The sequence below is a fragment of the Zootoca vivipara genome, chromosome 15, assembly GCF_965207765.1.
Source record: "Zootoca vivipara chromosome 15, rZooViv2.hap1.1, whole genome shotgun sequence".
Lineage (NCBI taxonomy): Eukaryota > Metazoa > Chordata > Lepidosauria > Squamata > Lacertidae > Zootoca > Zootoca vivipara.
This window is the reverse complement of record NC_142598.1, coordinates 15103639-15123527: the sequence shown is the minus strand read 5'-3', so window position 1 is coordinate 15123527 and position 19889 is coordinate 15103639. Positions and strand designations below refer to the sequence as shown.

Here is a 19889-nt window from a genome sequence, read left to right as displayed (position 1 = left end):
AGGTTCTTCACAATGCAGCCCAGCATTACAAATGCATTGATTCTTATTATCACACTCAAGATAACTCCTTGCTGGTAGTCCTTCATAATCCTATGAACCAACGTTGCCAGTTTGAAGAGTCCTGGAATGTTGCGTTGCATTCTGACGTTGGATTCAGGTGAGAGGTTCTTCAGGCCATGCCTCCAAATATCCTAGAAGCCATAGGTATGGAATGCAGCATGAAAAGGAGATGATGGCGATTCATGATGAGAATGGCAAGTGCAAGCAAGTGTAAACGGGTGCACATTGCTGCAAAAAAAAACCCCACCCCAAAACACTCCATTTTGAATATATGGAATAGGTGGCGAGGGACCTGGAATGAAGCATAGTGCAGAGTTTGAGGAATATGTTGATCCAGTGGGTGGCAGCTGTGAAAAAGGCAAATTCCACATTAAGGAACATGTGGAAAGGGATTGAAAATAAAGTTGTCAATGCCATAAAGCCATTATATGGCGTGACTACTCTCAGGGCCGCCTGAAGTATAAGCCGTGGTGCAAAGATCCCTCCGTCCCCCCCCCCGTTTCCCAGAGTTGCTGACCTTCTTACGACGCTGCTGGCAGCTTTGCGGGGCTGGTGGAGGCGGGCAGCGGCTGGAGGGCGGCTCCTCCAGCAGGGGAAAGGTGGAGGCTCCAGGCGCGGGGCTGCTTCGGCGTGGCATGGCGGAGGCAGTGAGCTGATGCCGGGAGGCGCCGCATCCAGCCTCTGCCTCTTCCCTGGCACCCTCCAGAACTTGGTGCCCTGGCGCCCCGCGCCACTTGCCTCTATGGGAAAGATACCCCTCTTGGATCACAGTATTGTTCTGCTCAAAAAAGGATATTGCAGAGTTGGGAAACATTCAATATGGGGCAATCCAAATGGTCAAGGAGCAGAAGCAACTTCCTGATGTGGAAAAGTTGCAGCATTTGGGGCTTTGTGCTCTTAAGAGTGAGAATTAATGTCCTTAACCCAAAGCAGTGGTGGACAAGTGAGGAAGGAAGAGGATAGCTCAGTCTGCCCTGTGCAGATGCATTGCTGGCCAGCTGCCATTGCCTATGCTGGCATCTCATGTTTACATACAGCACACATCTAGCTATTAAGCTGATTGCACAGTGCTGATTGAAACTCCAAAAAGTCAAGCATTCAAGTGCCCTTTCTGTCACCCCACAGCAGCCAGCAGTTTCCAGAGGGGAACCATTTCATCAGCTGCTGTGCAGATCCGATTTGCATACTTGTTTTTTTAAAAAATAATCCGCAGAGTTAATAATGCAGAAATATTTTTAAAATATAAAATGCAATATAAACTAAGGGTTTTAATTCTTTCATATGAGAAGGAAAAGATTCTTGATCACTCTGCTTTCTTATCGATAATAGTAGAAATTATTTTTCCCCAGGAATTACCTAGAACTGGTGGCTGCTTCCATAGATGAATGGATAGTAAGAGAAGAAGTAAAATATCAGGAAGAAAAAATGGCAAAAGAACTGGAAGCACTTAGGTTAGCTAAAGAGTTAGCAGAAAAAGCACCTGTCGAAGTCAAGTCCCCACCTACTGGCAAAAAGGGTGCTGCACAGAAGAAGTCCAAAAGTAAGTTTACTACATAAGCCTACTCAGAGGTAAGTTCAGTGGGCCAGGTAAGCATGTATAATAATAGCCATGTTCTTATTCAGAAAACAACTTGCAATCCCTAGGCATAAATGGAAGCATGCAGCAAATTATATAAGCCAACTCCATTTACCTGTGTTAGGGAATTGCCCACCCAAAGGCCTTGTCTTGGGTGCCATAGAAGGCTTTGTTCATGCCTACCTGCAGCAGGGGAGGAGCATTTTCAGAAGGGCCACAGCTGGGGGACGAGAAATAATAATAATAATAATAATAATAATAATAATAATAATAATAATAATAATTTATTATTTATACCCCGCCCATCTGGCTGGGTTTCCCCAGCCACTCTGGGCGGCTTCCAACATAAAATAAAATAATCTATTAAACATTAAAAAGCCTCCCTAAACAGGGCTGCCTTCAGATGTCTTCTAAAAATCTAGTAGCTGCTTTTTCTCTTTGACATCTGATGGGAGGGCGTTCCACAGGGCGGGCGCCACCACCGAGAAGGCCCTCTGCCTGGTTCCCTGCAACTTGGCTTCTCGCAACGAGGGAACCACCAGAAGGCCCTCGGTACTGGACCTCAGTGTCCGGGCAGAACGATGGGGGTGGAGATGCTTCTTCAGGTATACTGGACCGAGGCCATTTAGGGCTTTAAAGGTCAGCACCAACACTTTGAGCTGTGCTCGGAAACATACTGGGAGCCAATGTAGATAACCCCTCTTGCTGCAATTAGGCTTGGAAAAAACCCTTGGTTTGCTTGCAAGAGAAGGGTTTTCTCCAAGCCTAATTGTTTGGACACAGTGGTTGACTTGGATATTTTAGCTGGTGGGGGAGGGTTAACCATTCCATCCCCGGCTCCACTCTCCAAGAAACTCACCCATCCCCTCCAAATTTGGTTCTAAAATGGCTAAAGTACTTTTTAAAAACCTCGTAGCTAGTGAGATCGGAGTATGAGAGAGGGGTTGCTGTGTGATTTGTGAGTGTGTAGTTGCAGTATGCGGTGGGTGATGATATGAAGTGCTTGCTGTTATTTCTGCATCTTGGGGGTCTCCCTTTATTGACTCCTACCAGGGCTTGCACACAAGCTCATTATTAAGAAGGAACACATTTTTATTTTAGAGCTCAAGGAACATTTGGCCCGTGATCTTCATGCTTTAATGTAGCTTACAAATAAATGTTGCCAAGTTAAAATTGACGTGCCTTTAAATGACTTTTCTCAGAGTATAAGGGAGCATATGAGATGATGGAAAGAGATAGAGTCATAGCCAGATTGCTTGTGCCAAATACAGTATGGGAATTTGAGCTCTACTTTTCAAGCTTTGGTGTTGCATTCGTTCTATTGATCTTTTAACGAATATTTCTTGGTAGTTGGTGGTTGCTGTTGCAACATACTTTTAAAGATGCTTTATCTTTATCTCAATTCTCAAGGTCCTGCCAAAAGTAAAATCGACATTTCTCCAGAACCTGTAGCTGAGAAAGAAAAAAACATTTTTGTCAGAGATGACTCTCTCAAGGTAACAACAAAAAAAAGTGGGGGGGAGGGAAAGGAAAAGCCTAATCCAAAAATAATTTCATTTGTTCCAAGTGTTTTTATACACCTAAGGGTGTTTTGTTTTTGTTCCTGTTTTTATTATGCATGTTGTGTTTTTATCTTGTATATTTTTGCTGTGAACCGCCCTGAGATCTTCGGATGAAGGGCAGCATACAAATTAAATAAATGCTTAAATAAATAAAACGTACTTATGGCAACAACAGCACCTGCAGTGTGATAATAGTAATGATTTTTTTGTTGTTGTTATAAGCTGCACGCACATACTTTCAGTTTGTATTGGAAAGTTTTGGAAACAGATAATTACAGGGCTTTAAATAATATATTAAAATCACTTAAAATATTGACATTTTTAAAAAGGAGGGAAGAAGGATTAAACTAAAAGTAATCCAATAGTGACTCAAAAAAAGGTTGAAATGAAAAGTTTCCCATGCACTGCAAAGTGAAGACCATCATGTTAAGTTAGGCCCTGAAGTCTTAATTGTTTGGACAGGCTTGGAAGGAGGAACAGGAGCGGCTGTTAGAGGAAGAGCGGTTGAAAGAATTGAAAAAAGCTGAGAAGAAGGAGAAACCTGGCAAGAAAAAAGGCCAGAGTAAGGAGCAAGCACCTTCTGATGAAGGAAAGGCATCCAAAAAGAAAAAAGACAAGAAATCGCCGTCCAGGTCACCAGAGTCGGCTAAATCACCAGACGCTGAAGAACAGGCAAGGCTGGCCAAGCAGAGTAAACAAACTATCCCTCCTCAGCCACCCGTGAAAGAATATGAGGTGCGTTTCTCCTATTAGAAAGATATTGCCTTTTTTCATATGGTGCCTGTATATCTTGTCTCGAGCTTTTCTGCAGAGGCATATTGTGCCTGAAGCAAGTTTTACCATTCTTCAGTGTGCATTTAATGCGTTCCATGGGGTGTTTCTTTTAGTGATATACACATCAACCCCAATTCTGACACATTTTTCATCTTTTTAATGACCAAATAATGCCTTCTTTCCCAAAGCAGTTTCGATGTGGGCTTTAGCCCGTATGAGTACAAATGAAAGCACATGCAAGCAGTACCTTTTTTTTGCAGGGGTGGCTCCTCGCCATGGCCATGCCTCCCACACGGATTATGTTCGCAACCTGAGCGTCCACTGTAGATGATAGCTATATAAAGGGCAGGATTCACACACTTCATGGGTTTTCAAAATATTTATATTTTATGGAAATATTTTCAATTATAAAGAAATAAATTGATGCAGAAAAAAACCACACACTTCATGAGTCACAAAATAGTGGTGGAGTCGTCTTGCCGCTAGAGTATGCCAGTTTTCCCGGGCTGAAAACTTCTGTCTAATTGTACCTTTTCCTGTAACTGTTCTGTCCTAGTTTCTTGGATACAATATGGCTGAGAATCCCATTCAAGTTGCAGGGACTACCCGATACCTGTTCCCTACTGATGGAGGACAAATCCAGGCAGAAAGGATAACTTTCGAAAAAGGTGATTCTTTCGCACTTGGCATTTCTATGGATTTCTAAACATGCATTTAGAAAAAAGTATTGATAGATGTTTCACTGTTGAAGCAATAGTAGTGTAGCATTGTGGTTAACAGAGTAGGCTATGAATCAGGAGCTCCTGATTTGAATTTTGCCTCTGTCAAGAATTCACTGAGTAGCCATTGGCATCTTCTCTCAACCACCACCCAGCAGCGGAGCAAGCCAATCGGGCACCTGGGGCAGCGCATGTGCCCTGCGTCCAGGGGCGGGGCCAGCCACCTGCAGGGCGGGGGCCAGCCAGGGCAGGACGCACCAGAGGGCTTCCGAGGAATGAGTCTGCCTCCTCCCACTCAGCTGCCCTACAGCTGAGGGGGAGGCAGTGGGCGGACCGTTTGGGGCAGCGCAGAGCCTGCGGGCGCCCAAGTCACCGCGTCACTCCCAGGAGAGGCGTGTGGCTCGGGCTCGCTGCAGGCCCCGCAGTGAGTGTCGCCCGGCATTTTATCATCCCCCTCAGTGGTGACACCCGGGGCGGACTGCCCCCACCGCACTCCCCTTCCTCCACCCCTGCCCCCCCCCCAGGCATTTGTTAGAGTGTTAGAGATGGGCGACCAGGGTTCAAATCCCACCCAGCCATGCAACTCACTGGGTGAGTGTTGGCCAGCTGCTGTCTCCTAGTCTAACTTTACCTTACAGGGTTGTTGTGAGGATAACATGGGGAGAAGGAATAATAATAATAATAATAATAATAATAATAATAATAATAATAATAATTTATTTATACCCCGCCCATCTGGCTGGGTTTCCCCAACCACTCTGGGCGGCTTCCAACAGAAAAATGAAATAAAACAATTAAACATTAAAAGCCTCCCTAAACAGGGCTGCCTTCAGATGCCTTCTAAAAACCTGGTAGCTGTTTTTCTCTTTGACATCTGATGGGAGGGCGTTCCACAGGACAGGCGCCACCACAGGCGCTCCAGGAAAACAATGTATGCCTCCTGGAGCTTGTTGGAAGAAAGGAGGAATATAAACACAATAATACTGCGGTAATAAAACTTAGAGGATAATGTATGAGATACGCTTTGGCATTCACTGATAATGAGGAGCACCATATTCTAAAATAAAACTCTGGACTAAGTTGATTAGAATCCTGGTTCTAAGGATATATTTCTATGCCTCAAGGAAAACATTTGATTGAAAGTTCTGTTTTAAATGCGGCTTACATTTTACTTTTGTAAAATGGGAGAATGAATATCTTGCAGTCACATTTTAACATTGTGAATGTAATTAGAGAAGTTAATGTGGAAACACAGCTCTATCTAACCTTGGGAACCAGTGCAAACCAGTTCAGCAAATACTCTAGCACAGGAGTGTCAAACTCAAATTCATCGGGGGCCACATCAGCAGTTTGGTCACCCTCAAAGGGCCGGTTGTATCTGTAGGACTATGTGTCCACTCTTTATTATCATAAATTATTGTCACTGCATTCAATTATTACTGTTTTTTTGTAATAATGTAAGTAATAACTAGCTCTGAAAGCAGAAACATAGTCAGAATAATGGCAAGTAGATATTCAAATGTACAATTATTGTACAATTTATTGAAAAATGATTTTTGGTAACTGCACTGGGTGGTGGAGGCTCGCTAGGGTTTCATGCAGGACCTTTGCAGAGCTGCTAGTACCTGCAGATGCTGGGGTCCTTCTGCATGCAGGACAGATGTTCTGCCAGTGAGCCACCACCCTTCACCAAAGTGACTGGCTGAGGTTGACTCACTGGAGCTGCTCTCCTGGTTCCAGGGTTTAAGGGCCAGAAGTATAAAGCAGCATCCTATGTTTCTGAGGAGAGGGAGAGGGAGAGGGAGGGGAGGGAGGGAGGAAGAAAAGAGGGAGTGGGAGGGAGAGAGGAAGGAAGGAAAGAGGGGAGAGAAAGAAGAGTAGGAAATAAGGAAGGGAATAAAGAAGGAAAGAAAAAGAAAGAGGGAGAGAAGACAGAAAGGGAGAAATAAGGAAGGAAGTAGAGGGAAAGAAAGAATAAGAACGAGAGAGAGGAAGAAAGAAAGGGAAGGGGGGGTCGCCGCCTTGATTCAGCGCCAGAAAAGAGCGCGAAGGGACCCAGGGGCAAAAAGCATTTCCCCGGCCCCAGCTGTTTGTCGGCGCTTTGTTGGCGCGGCGCTTCAGCAGCAAGGTCCCACTGCTGGGTCCCGCTAGCTGGGGTGCTCGGCGGGCCACATGACGAGGTCTGGCGGGCTGGATTTGGCCCCCGGGCCTTGTGTTTGACACCCGTGCTCTAGCAATCTGTTTTATTTAATTGTGGCCTTATTCATTCTCTGGTACCAGAAACACAAGTCTTCGGTGACTATTTTATTTCTGTTTATTATTTTTCTTTCCTTTTCTCCTAGGGGCAACTTTGGTCAAAGTGAAGGTAATAAAGGACAACCACTGTTTCTTCATTCATATCGTAGACCCCCAGAAATGCGAACAAGAGAAAGAAAGTAATGAAGAAAGAGATGACTCCCCAAGTGATCAAGAGCCAGAGCCAGGTCAGTGTGTTAGCATCAGTTGTATATAAATAAAATGATTTGAAAAGTATGATGAGTGTTATTTCACTGAAGTTTCCCTAGAAAGTTAGAAAGACCAAAGCTCTACGAAATAACCAATGTTTGCTTCTCCCAGGGAGTTGGCCAAGGATTAATGTGACCTTAGAGTCAAAAAGGCTTAGCTACCCCTAAAGAGAGAAAGCAACTCATTTTAATATTAAAAACTCGTGTTGTCTTCTTTCACTTCTTCTTTAGACAAACCAGTGAATCAATCGAAAGCTGTGAGCAAGTTTGGATCATTTTCTGCAACCTTAGAAAATGAAATCCACCTCTCCTTTAGCTGCTATGGAGCATCAGGAAAAGCAAAAGGTAAAACAAGCAAAATGAAGAAAATTATCAAATCATTTTCTAACCAGTAAATTTTTATTAATTTTATCAAATCATTTTCTAAGATCTTTGTCATATCTGTTTCATTCTCGTGCTGCTGCCCTCTTGACCTCTTGTGGAAGTGGTACACAAAGAAGGGCCTCAGTTGTTGATCACAGGGTCTGGGTCAGTTCTTATGGGGAGCGGCGGTCCTTGAGGCATTTAAGGCTTTAATGGGTCAAAACCTTGTGTGTCTGGCACTTTGGACTGCACCAGAATTGAATCCTCAGCTGTGGCCTGTCTTAGAGCTTGGCCCAAGGCCTAACACAGGGGTCCCCAAACTAAGGCCCAATCGTATTCTAAATCCGGTCCGCAGACAGTCCGGGAATCAGCATGTTTTTACATGAATAGGATGTGTCCTTTTATTTAAAATGCATCTCTGGGTTATTTGTGGGGCCTGCCTGGTTTTTTTACATGAGTAGAATGTGTCCTTTTATTTAAAATGCATCTCTGGGTTATTTGTGGGGCATAGGAATTCGTTCATATTTTTTTTCAAAATATAGTCCGGCCCCCCACAAGGTCTGAGGAACAGTGGACCGGCCCCCTGCTGAAAAAGTTTGCTGACCCCTGGCCTAACACATAAACTTAGATTGTAACCGGTGACACAGAGCAAGAGCACATCATCTCCATGTGGCCTTAGGTATCCAGTTGTATTTCAACTTTCTTCTTTTGTCTTTAAACAAGCATTTTGAAAAAATAATATTTTCCCCCAAGTCCTCCTAAATACACAAGAAATTTCCATGTCTGTGATATTCTTTTATTTCATATAAACCATTTTGTTCCCCTACAGAAGAAAGTGATCCCAATTTAGCGACCATTCTGACCATCCCTTCCGTAAATGTGCCCACTTCCGCTTTGGTTACCTCGCCTGTTTCTACTCCTGCTACTGCGACGACAGGAAAGACTAAGCCTTCTAAAGAAAAATCAGGCAAAAGCTTACAACCTACCAATATGAGCTCCCGCCTCACAGTGACTAGCTCGCCAGAAGACGCTTCAAAGCAAGATGAGAAAAAGGTGTTGCTGTATTTCCTACTAAGTGTGGTTCCTGAGCTCTGAGGGAATGTATATCATTGCTATAGTACACTGAGTGGTAAAGGACCCCTGGATGGTTAGGTCCATTCAAAGGCGACTATGGGGTTGTGGCGCTTATCTCGTTTTCAGGCCGAGGGAGCCGGCGTTTGTCCACAAACAGCTATCTAGGTCATGTGGCCAGCATGACTAAACTGCTACTGGCGCATGGAGGACATGGGTGGCACTGTGGTCTAAACCACTGAGCCTCTTGGGCTTGCCAATTGGAAGGTTGGCGGTTCGAATCCCTGCAACAGAGTGAGCTCCTGTTGCTCTGTCTCAGCATGAATGGTACGCTTTGACCTTGAAACTATGAAACTAGAGCTGATGAAGAATAAACCGAAACAGGGCCTCGTCCTGGATTTCTAAAAACTGGATTGCTACTGGAATTTGTCTTATTATTCTCAACTTAAAACTTTCTAAAAATTAATCTACTACCTGGCCAGAGCTCTTGGAATCTTTTCATTTGACTGTCTCAGCTCCTGCTAACCTAGCAGTTTGAAAGCACGCCAGTGCAAGTAGATAAATAGGTACTGTTTTGGCAGAAAGGTAAATGGTGTTTCTGTGCGCTCTGGTTTCCGTCGCGGTGTCCTGTTGCGCCAGAAGCGGTTTAGTCATGCTGGCCACATGACCCAGAAAGCTGTCTGCGGACAAACACCGACTTCCTTGGCCTGAAAACGAGATGAGCGCCGCAACCCCATAGTCGCCTTTGACTGGACTTAACCGTCCAGGGGTCCTTTGCCTTTTACACTGAGCAGTGATCACTAATGTGACCTTACATTAGCACCTAGTACAATGCGTGCGGTAGAATTCTGACCTCTTTTGGAATAATGTCACCTACAGTTCCATTCTCCTTGAGGAGAATGGAGGAGAAGATTGCCCCGTCTACTTCTGAAGTAGAGCTATAGGTATTTTCCAGACAGAGGATCTCCCACCGAGTTCCAGCCTTCCCTCCGCTTAGGTTGGAGATGGAAAACTGAAGGATGTTTGACAGATCAACTGCTGCTCATGGTGTGCCACTTTAGCACTGGTATTGCCAAATCAGAGGTTGTGGTGGTGCAAAAGGTAATGTGTAATTATCCCACAGGAAGCAAAGATTCTCCCAGACCACTTTCAACTCCCTTAAAAAGATTGCCTGCCTTTGTTCTCTTAGAGCAAGGCTTGTGGGTAGATATCACTGGAGCTTTCTCACTCTCTCACTCCCCAAATTTATTTAGTTTTCACTTGACTGAAGCAGGACATGCAGCTGAGATTGGCTGCAGCCCACAATACATGCCACAGGGTCAGTTGTTGGGGTGTGTGTGTGTGTGTGAAAACCCTAGACTTCTTGTAACTCCATGGAAAGAGCCTCTCAGGAGCTGTGCAGAGTTACAAAGAGGCCAGCACTTCCCAGATGGTGCCCAACTGACTAGTCAGAGATCCCCCATGAGCAGGTAGAATCTTTGCCAAAACAAGACGAGAAGTTACGGGCCACACATTATTTCAGCTCTGCCATCAAAGCCCACAGGGCCGTTTGGTGCCAGAGCACAATGGTGGCAGGATGCAGAAGGTGGTTGTGCTTAAGTGAATCTTGGCAATAGAGAGGCAAGCCCTCCAGCCGGAGTTTCACAGTTGAATTTGGAGGGTGGTGGTTTTGATCCAAGTCAGGGAAAGGCAAAATATGCTGTCAGAGACATCCCCCAGCACAGGAACTAGAGCTGTAACCCCTTAATCTCACAAGGGCTGTCCTATGGAAATACGTTGTCTTCACAATGCTATCTTCCCATGTAAACATTTAAATTTAAAGCTGCCATGCCAAGCCAGAGGAGCCAGTCACCATGCCCATGGCTGATAGGAGGTGTGCACTTGCCACATTACCAGCCCTGGAGGAGAAAAGATTCTACTGGTGCTGGCAATGGGGAAGGCAGATTCCCAGGACAAGAGGGAGATGTGTGTTGTGATTTGTTTTTAAAGGACACTGTAGGTATTGGATAGCGTAACCACCTACTTTGTAAAACACCATTTGTATCTAATACAGCAGTAGTTTATGTCAAAAGAATCTAAAAGCTGTGGCGATCTTTTCTTCAAAATGTTTACAGTAATGATTTTCTCTACTGACTGCATTTTAAAACTTTTATTTAAACGCAGGCAAAGAATTATAAGAAAACATGTTTTCAATTATATTATTTGCCAGTGAGATGATATCCTAGCCCACAAAGTGTGTGAATGTAGTCGTATCAGCCTATTATATAGTAGATCCTTCAATTGTGGAGAGCTAAATATTTTTAGAAATGCTATTTTCTGTGTCTCTTTCATTCTCTAGGTAGATATAGACGAGTTGACCCAAACACAAACTATTCCAGATCCCCGTGTTTTCAATAGTTTGAATGTGTCCTGTCCCAATGGATTGGTACTAAGCTTTCTTGGCCAAAAATTCACAGGTTAGTGCTGATCATTGTTACATGAGCACAACGTTCTTTTGCAAAAGTATTCATTTTGAAGGCATTCTGAATCCAGGTGGAGATGGGTGGGAACTGAGGGCTGATGCCTGCTGCCATAGAATGCCATGATGGAGCTGGTTGGAAGGGAAGTGTTGCAGATACTTGCTGTGCTTTGCTCTCCAACATCTGCTGCAATTGCATAAGAATCGAGGATGGAGGTGGGGGTAGAAGCAGATGTGGTAACAATGACAACATGAGGTTGATGGGACTGCTGAATGGTGTGACATATAGGTCTGAAGGGAGAACAGTCCATAGCTGTCAAGTTCTCCCTTTTTTTAAGGGAAATTCCCTTATGCTGAATAGGCTTCCTCATGAGAAAAGGGATAACTTGACAGCTATGGAACAGTCTTTTAGGGCTGTATGCCAGTGGTGGGTGGAGCCAAGGGGAAGTGGGTGGAGCAATGGGTGTGACCCTTACCTTTGTACAATAGGTAGGAATGGAAAGATCTGTCAATTTTTGTTGCCCCAGTTTCTCATTTCCCCATTTTTAAATTAAATTATCCACATTTTGTAGCAATTGGCAGGTTGTTGTTGTTTTTAATCCATTACCATTTTAGTGCAAAATTCTCCTAATAATGCAGTTTTGACTAACGCAGGGGTTCCCAACAAAATTTTCTCGAGGACCCCTCATCGAGCCGCTATTGTGACAAGGACCCCCATTAATTCCTAATCCTAGAATTAAAAAGTGAGAGCCAAATTAAGAGTCTTTTTATATTTTATATTTATACGTTTTTTTACAGTTACAACAGAGTACTCCATCAGTATACAGTATTCAGTTCTTAATGAGATGAACCACTTTTTAACCAACGGTCCATTTTTAACTACGTGAACTGTAGCTTCCGCGAAAAACGCTTTGTTTACAAACACTACTGTTTTGCAAAGAGGCAGCGCGCGCCAGGGAGGAGGGAGGGGAATGGAGAAGACAGGGTACCTGCGCAGTAGCGCACAAATGAAGCCGACGCGTGCAAAGCATCTTGGGGAGGTGAGCGTTAGTAGAATGCGCGCGCTGCCTCTTTGCAAAACAGTAGTGTTTGTAAAGCGCCACCCAACGGCATACAGCAGAACTACTGCCTCTATCTAATTCTAGTTTTGCGCTAGACTCTGCTCATGCAGGAAGCGGCCAAAACAAAAAATCTGTTATCATACGAAATATATTTAATATATTTTTTATTCTAATAGCATCTTGCGGACCCCTCTGGCATAGCTCGCGGACCACCTGTTGGGAACCACTGGACTAACGTACTGATACTTTTAGTGCCAAAATAAATATGACTGCAGCAGTTGTGTGTATTTAAATACAAAATGCCCTGATCATGTAGAGAGAGGTGACAAGTGTCTGATTTTTGAAAGAGGTGTGTAGATAAGGAGTGCAAAACTCTCTTCCATCAGTGAGTAGACTTCTTATAACTGGGGCTGGAAGGATGTAATCTGCAACTATAGGGAGGGTTTTGCACTGTCCCCCATATATCCATTTCTGCTATTAATCTTAGATTATCCCCACTTTTCTACATAATTTTTGTGGTTCCATGTTTAAATAAGTAGAACTACTGTCATCCATATAGATTGGCTCTCAATCTAAATTGGGCGTAACATCTGGACAATATCTATCTTGAAGTCATTCATTTACCACCCTGATATTTTTGGCATATACTAGTTGGCTCCATAGTTTGCACATGGCAGTTGCTAATAATTATTACCTACTAATGGGAATCGTGTTTTGATCTGTGAAAGGTGAAGAAATGGGAAACAAGCCCAAGAATGAAGGTGAAGGAAGCAAAATAGACGAAGCTAAATTGGATGAGGGCAAAATTGATGAAATTAAGACACAAGAAGCCAAAGAAGAGCAAGTGAAGGCCCATGAAACCATAGCAAGCAAGACCAAAGGAAATGAAGACAAGGCAGATGAAGGCAAGCCCCTTGATGAATATGTGGCAGATGATACCTTAAAGGATGAGGCCCATGAAGGCAAGGCTGAGGCTGAAACAGAGGAGGACCATGCAAACAAAGCCAGGGAATCTATTTTTGAGATATTTACTAGGCAGAGTTATCCCCAAAGGGTGAAGCATTCACAGCTGCAAAAAGCAGTGAAGAACCCAATAGATCAGGAAGTGTCTAGAGTTACTACGAGACAAGGAACTGTCATAAAGTACATGTTGGATGGATCCACTCAGGTATGCTAACAAAATTCATTTGACATTGACTTAGATTCACTTTTATTGTTTATTTACAGGAGCGATGGTTACCTCAGCACAAAATCCCCCTTCTTCATTTCCCATCAGCTGTGCATATTTCAATTCCTGCTTAGACTTTTATTTAACTATAACATATTCCCAAAATGTCAAGTAGAGTTACTCTTCACTTTGTCAGCCCACAAAAAGCATTGCTGTAGTTATAATTCAATATTCCGCAAATACAACTTATACCTCCTGCAGATTTACATGCCCAGGAGTCTGGCTAGTGATGGTAAATAAGAAATCCTCTTCTGCTGCAGCATTCTGAGTTCTTTCTCTCTTTGCTCATGTGGGTACAAGTGAGTCAGTGTGCTTAGCAAATGTTCCTGGCCTTTAGGTCATTTCTTAATTCAAAATATAGCCCCTGTTAAGAATTACTTTCAGCCATGGGTATGTTGCAATTGTATTTGTCTATACAGTGGTACCTCGGGTTACAAACACTTCGGGTTACAGACTCTGCTAACCCGGAAGTAATACTTTGGGTTAAGAACTTTGCCCCAGGATGAGAACAGAAATTGTGCACTGGCAGCATGGCGGCAGCTGGAGGCCCCATTAGCTAAAGTGGTACTTCAGGTTAAGAACGGACCTCTGGAACGAATTAAGTTCGTAACCAACTTAACCAATACTGTATCAGTGTTCCCCCCCAAAATATTCCTGAGCTAGTTCCTCATTTATGCCACCCATATTTGAGCATTTTAGGCTGTAATCCTATTACCTGTGAGTAAGTCCCATTGAGTTCATTGAGGCTTACTTCAAATTGCCCTGATAGTTTTATTTGCCAAATGTAAATATCATTGAATGTAAGGATTTTAACACTTTTTTTTTCTCCCCTAGATACTGTTTGCTGACGGCACAGTGATGAGAAGCCCTGATTCTGGTCCTGTTTTACCACCTCCACCTCCTGCAAGTACACCACATACAGAGGCCACACCTCCTCCTGATACAAGCACCAAGAAATCTAGTAGGTGGTCAGGGGGCTGAGTAATCTGCAACTTTTATTGTCTGGTTCATGTTTTATGTTCCCATATACTTTACCATTTGGTCTGATATCAAGATGGCAATCACAATTCAGAATGGTATAAATCTCGCTCTTCTTTTTTTAAGCATGACTATGAGACAAATGTTGCACTCACCCTGTAGGCCTTTAAGTAAATAGAGACCCTTTGCTCTCTAAGAATGTGTGAATGAATTAATTGCTGCTCACATTTATCCAAGGGCATTCATATATCATGAGTGTAAAGTATAGCTCTATATTCTCTGTCTTACTTTTCTGCGCCATAAACCACTCCTTCATTTAGATATTGTGGGAGAGTCCTTTTATTGGGTATAAGGAGTGGTAAATGAAAGTATAGGGACCCAGGTGGCGCTGTGGGCTAAACCACTGAGCCGAGGGCTTGCTGATCAGAAGGTCGGCAGTTCGAATCCCTGTGATGGGGTGAGCTCCCATTGCTTGGTCCCAGCTCCTGCCAACCTAGCAGTTCGAAAGCACATCAAAATACAAGTAGATAAATAGGAATCGCTATAGCGGGAAGGTAAACGGCGTTTCCATGTGCTGCTCTGGTTTACCAGAAGCGGCTTTGTCATGCTGGCCACATGACCTGGAAGCTATACGCCGGCTCCCTCGGCCAATGCGAGATGAGCGCGCAACCCCAGAGTCGGTCACGACTGGACCTAATGGTCAGGGGTCCCTTTACCTTTACCTTTTAAATGAAAGTATAAACTATTAGCATTTAAGCCGTCCCGGGGGCCAATGGCTAAACTGGTCCCACAGGCCAAATATGCGATTGCTCTCACAAACGTGAAGAACAACACACACAAGTCAGTAAATAAGGCTAAACTGCTTTATTGACATATAAACAGGTGGGAGCTCTACATCATGGCTCCCTCTCTCTGGCATCACAGCCAGTAAGGAGAAAGAACCATGGAGAACAACAGTCCCGCTTAGGAACAACAGTAAGACAAACATCCTGTCTACGTCACATCCATTCTGTGGGAACAAAACACATACAGTCATATGATACTCCTATGACTGCAGACGGGGAATGAATCTCCCAACATAAACATGCATCCGAAACCAGGAAGATCAAGTATTTTTAAAAGATTGCAGTAATTTTTTAATTTATTTAAATGACCACAGTAAACAGTTAAAATCACTTGCAGGGATGTAGTGACACTTGTAATGTGGAATTAACTATGGTAACTATGGACGTACGACAGATAGACAATGGTAAAAGATGCAGTAAATTTAATTTTAAATATGGAACCCATGGAGGGAGAGAAGGAGGTCTGAAGGTTCAAAGAACCTTTTATTTTAATGTTTGAAATGGTTAAAGTTAAAATATATAAAATTGTGAAAAACCAAGAAAGAAAGAAAGAAAGTATCAACATGTGTTTAGACAATGCATGTTTTTTCTTCTAAGGAAACTATTTCTGTTCCTCTTAGGAGGGTGGTTTGGATTTTAATGTAGGGTGGGCATGTAGACATACCCAGGTAACAACAGTTCATATTGAAAGGCACAGGCTGAGCTTTAAACTTTGGCAAGTGGAAGAACAGGGAAAGTCCATCCCTTAAGACCCCTTGCAAGCCTATCTCTTGTCAGTAGGGTCTCTTGAAACCTCAAGTTAAAAATGTTGGTCAGCAGCTGACTGAGAAAGATTGTCGTGAGCATGCTCTTAGGAGCAGCCTCAGCATTCATCTCTCTGTTCTTGGGACTAGCTATGGTATAGAGATGGGGGACCCAGGTGGTGCTGTGACTTAAACCACTGAGCCTAAGGCTTGCTGACCGTCACAGGGCGGTTCGGATCCCTGTGACGGGGTGAGCTCCCGTTGGTTGGTCCCAGCTCCTGCCAACCTAGCAGTTCGAAAGCACATCAAAATGCAAGTAGATAAATAGGAACCACTACAGCGGGAAGGTAAACGGCGTTTCCATGTGCTGCTCTGGTTTGCCAGAAGCGGCTTTGTCATGCTGGCCACATGACCTGGAAGCTATACGCCGGCTCCCTCGGCCAATAATGCGAGATGAGCGTGCAACCCCAGAGTCGGTCACGACTGGACCTAATGGTCAGGGTCCCTTTACCTTTTATGGTATAGAGAAGACCAGTTCTGTCCTCAGACAAGGCCAGCCCAAGAGCAGCAAGGAAGAAAGAAGTCTTCCAAACTTCAGGGTTCCTGCCTGTCATTCTGTGTAGGATTCTTTTTGTCAGGGGAGAGGTTAATGGAAAATGACCCCACAGAAGGTTGTGGTGGCGGCAGCAGTGACGATGATCATATAGTGCTGTTAGTGTATTTAAGTGATCCTAATTTTTCCCCTTCTCTTCTAGGAAAAGGTACCAAGGGTGCCCCTGCACTAAAAGTTGAAGCAGCTGAAATCGCTGCTCAGGATCACCCATTAGATATGGAACACTCCCCAGATGCCCTGGCAGGCACCTGGATAACCACTACCCCATCAGGTATTCAGATAGGCACCAAGGGATCAGAGAAGCTGGACCTGAAGCCACTGTTGGCCTACCAGGCCACCGACCCAGTTACTGGAACGGTAATACTGTGTTTGTAATCTCCCATGGCTTTGTCATACCTCCAAGAGGGTGTGAGGAGCAAGCACGCACCTCCAAAATATGTAATGCGGTCCTACCTCGGAAGTCGAACGGAATCAGTTCCGGAAGTCCGTTCGACTTCCAAAACGTTTGGAAACCAAAGCGCGGTTTCCTGCAGCCAATCAGAAGCCATGAAAGCCCCGCCGGACGTTCAGCTTCCGAAAATAGTTTGCAAAGCGGAACACTCCCTTCCGCGTTTGTGGCATTCGGGAGCCAAAACGTTCTAGAACTAAGCTGTTTGAAAACCAAGGTTTGACTGTAAAGTGTTCTGATTTCGTGTTCAGGATTAACCCACCGATAAAACTTCATCAGTATTCTTCTATTGGCATGTATAGGGTTTAGGGGAAGCGTAGTACTTCTGGTGGGGGACCTGTTGCATTCTTTCTTGGGTAGTTTGTTCACATTTGGCCTCCACCTTGCACTCAGCTTTCACCTGTGGCTCCTAGAAGCTGTCAGCATGTGATAGCGGCCACACCCTGGAAATGACTTTGACTGGCCGGCTAAACCTGGCGAGGGCAGCCGATGGGTCTCAAACCCTCGGTGACTTAAGAACTTCCCCTGTAGGCGAAGACAGGCTCTTGCAGATTGAGCAGATGAGACTAATAGTGGCTCCAATGGTCAAGAAGGCAGTTTCTGCACCTGCTGTAGAGGGAAGTGAGGGGCAGATGAGGCTCGTCAACCTGGAAAGGTAGCCCATCTAGGAGAAGGAAAACTCTGGTCCTAAACCTCTGCTGCCTTGCGAGATAGCTTCGGGAGAAGGAAAGGCTAAGGAGTAAACCATGGGTAGGCGAACTAAGGCCTGGGGGCTGGATCCGGCCCAATCGGCTTCCAAATCTGGCCCGCAGACAGTCCGGGAGTCAGCGTGTTTTTACATGAGTAGAATGTGCCCTTTTATTTAAAATGCATCTCTGGGTTATTTGTGGGGCTTGGGAATTCGTTCATCTCCCCCCCCCCCAAAAAAATAGTCCGGCCCCCCCATAAGGTCTGAGGGACAGTGGACTGGCCCCCTGCTGAAAAAGTTTGTTGACCCCTGGAGTAAACCCTATACAAATCCATACAACCCTATGATGGTTGGATGGTGCCTGAGATGACTCCTCCTGGCAATTCCTGCAGCCAGGCTGGTGCCAAACATTGCTCTGGACCACATCAGTGAGGCCATGAGGGGGTCCTTATTGCCTGGGCAGTCCAGGACCTCCGTACACACTGGCCAGGCTTGTGCCCCAGGGAGGTCACTTCAGTGCTGCTGGTGCAGCACTCAGTGGCACCCTCAATTGCCTCTATTTCTCCAGGTAATGACTATAAGGGAAGATATGGTCGTTGTGGTGGAGAAAAGCGATGGTTCCAGAATAGTAGATCATGCTGATGGCACCAGAATAACCACTTTCTTCCAAGAGTGTGTTGAAATGGTTGAGTCCACTGACAGTGAAGAAACAGGTAGGAGTATGATTCTCGTATAGCTCCTTTTCGTTGCAAAAAAACAAAGGTGGGACCGTTGAAATGCCTGTGTTTTCAGTTGCCTATTACTTTATCATTTCCACAAGGAGAAATTCATTTTGCACCGATTGTAGAAGCTATTTTGAAGAATTACATTCCGCTGATTTTAGTTGTTCATCTTCTGAATCCTGGTGATGGACCAAAGTCCTCTCTAGTCAACAAGAAAGGTGTCCTATGTTTTTGTTCTCAAAGATTAAATACATCTTTAAACAGATTGAGAGTTACAGTATAGCTGCTGATGATGGCGGCTGCCCCCAGTCTGCTCACTTTATTTGTGACGATCAGAGAACAAAGTTATATTTGCCACAAGCAGAATCTTCCATCTCACCTAGGGAAGTCTGAAGAACCTCATTCTCAATATAGCAAGATGGAGGCATTTAGCTAATATCGTACCAACATACAGACCTTTTGCACCAAGAATAGTGGTTAAATAAGCAGTTGCTCTCAGTCAGGTGTTGCTATTGGATGCATCAGATAATACTTTTGAATCTTGAACAGAATTTAATTTATTCTTTTGTCCTGTCAAATGCATTGAATTCTGGTATTCTCTTAAAGCAGGGAGGGATTCATCATGCAATGAAGTTTGTCCAAAATCCTGAAAGGTGCTAAAGGTATCAGGGCAGAATCAGCAGAAGGAGATGGTTGAAACAGCTACTGCCGTGTATAGAAACCAAATTTATTGAAGTGTATTTGTCAGAAAGTATTCAGTTGGCAGAAAGTGTTATAAATCTGAGCTCCAAGGATACAATGGCAAGTTTAATAGTAAAAGACGAGAGTTTTGAAGCCATTCTTGTGAGAAATAACATTGTTCTGCCATTCATCTTAGGCTTCGTCACAGTTCACGGTATAAATGTTCTTCTGAAGTTTGTTGACCTGGTTTCATTCCTAGACACCGAGCCCCAAACCATCACAAGGAAAGTGAAATGCATGCGTGTAGAAAATCCAGACTTTGCAACGATCATAACAAATTGTGAGGACAGTACATGTTGTGCCATCTTTGCTGATGGAACCTCGATTATATCAAAGCCTGAAGGAACATACCAAGTGAGTCTACAATTAAAAATGTATGCTGAGATACTACTACTATTATTTTTATTTTTATTAAATTTCTACACCACCATTCTACCTGCTGCCTTGTGGAACTTCTTCAGGCTAAGGTATAAACCCTGCACACAAATCCAGAGTGGCGTCCCTAAGGTGGTTGGATGCTGCCCTGTGCGCCTCTTCCTGGCAACTCCTGCAGCCGACCCTTTCTCCTTTTTGATTAAAAGGTGATTCTGGATCACAACTAGGATTGTCTTCAGTATCACTTGATGCTCTAGCTCTCATTCTGAAAAGATATCTATCCATATTTTGAAAACAAAAATTATTTTGATACTATACTATACTATACTATACTATACTATACTATACTATACTATACTA

At 44.1% G+C, this 19889-nt stretch overlaps 1 protein-coding gene across 2 annotated transcripts in view; it reads left to right on the top strand.

Annotated features, from left to right (window-relative positions):
* Window positions 1-19889, top strand: part of SPAG17 (sperm associated antigen 17) — an 88092-nt gene that overhangs the window by 37802 nt on the left and 30401 nt on the right. For both annotated transcript variants that reach the window (XM_088658775.1, XM_060268869.2), the window contains 14 exons: window positions 3-157; window positions 1410-1600; window positions 3047-3132; window positions 3661-3933; window positions 4529-4640; window positions 7034-7174; window positions 7427-7540; window positions 8388-8611; window positions 10968-11085; window positions 12877-13316; window positions 14211-14337; window positions 16698-16912; window positions 18260-18404; window positions 19354-19508. In XM_088658775.1, the coding sequence (XP_088514901.1) occupies window positions 3-157; window positions 1410-1600; window positions 3047-3132; window positions 3661-3933; window positions 4529-4640; window positions 7034-7174; window positions 7427-7540; window positions 8388-8611; window positions 10968-11085; window positions 12877-13316; window positions 14211-14337; window positions 16698-16912; window positions 18260-18404; window positions 19354-19508 (2496 nt within the window). The remainder of the gene's footprint in view (window positions 1-2; window positions 158-1409; window positions 1601-3046; window positions 3133-3660; window positions 3934-4528; window positions 4641-7033; window positions 7175-7426; window positions 7541-8387; window positions 8612-10967; window positions 11086-12876; window positions 13317-14210; window positions 14338-16697; window positions 16913-18259; window positions 18405-19353; window positions 19509-19889) is intronic.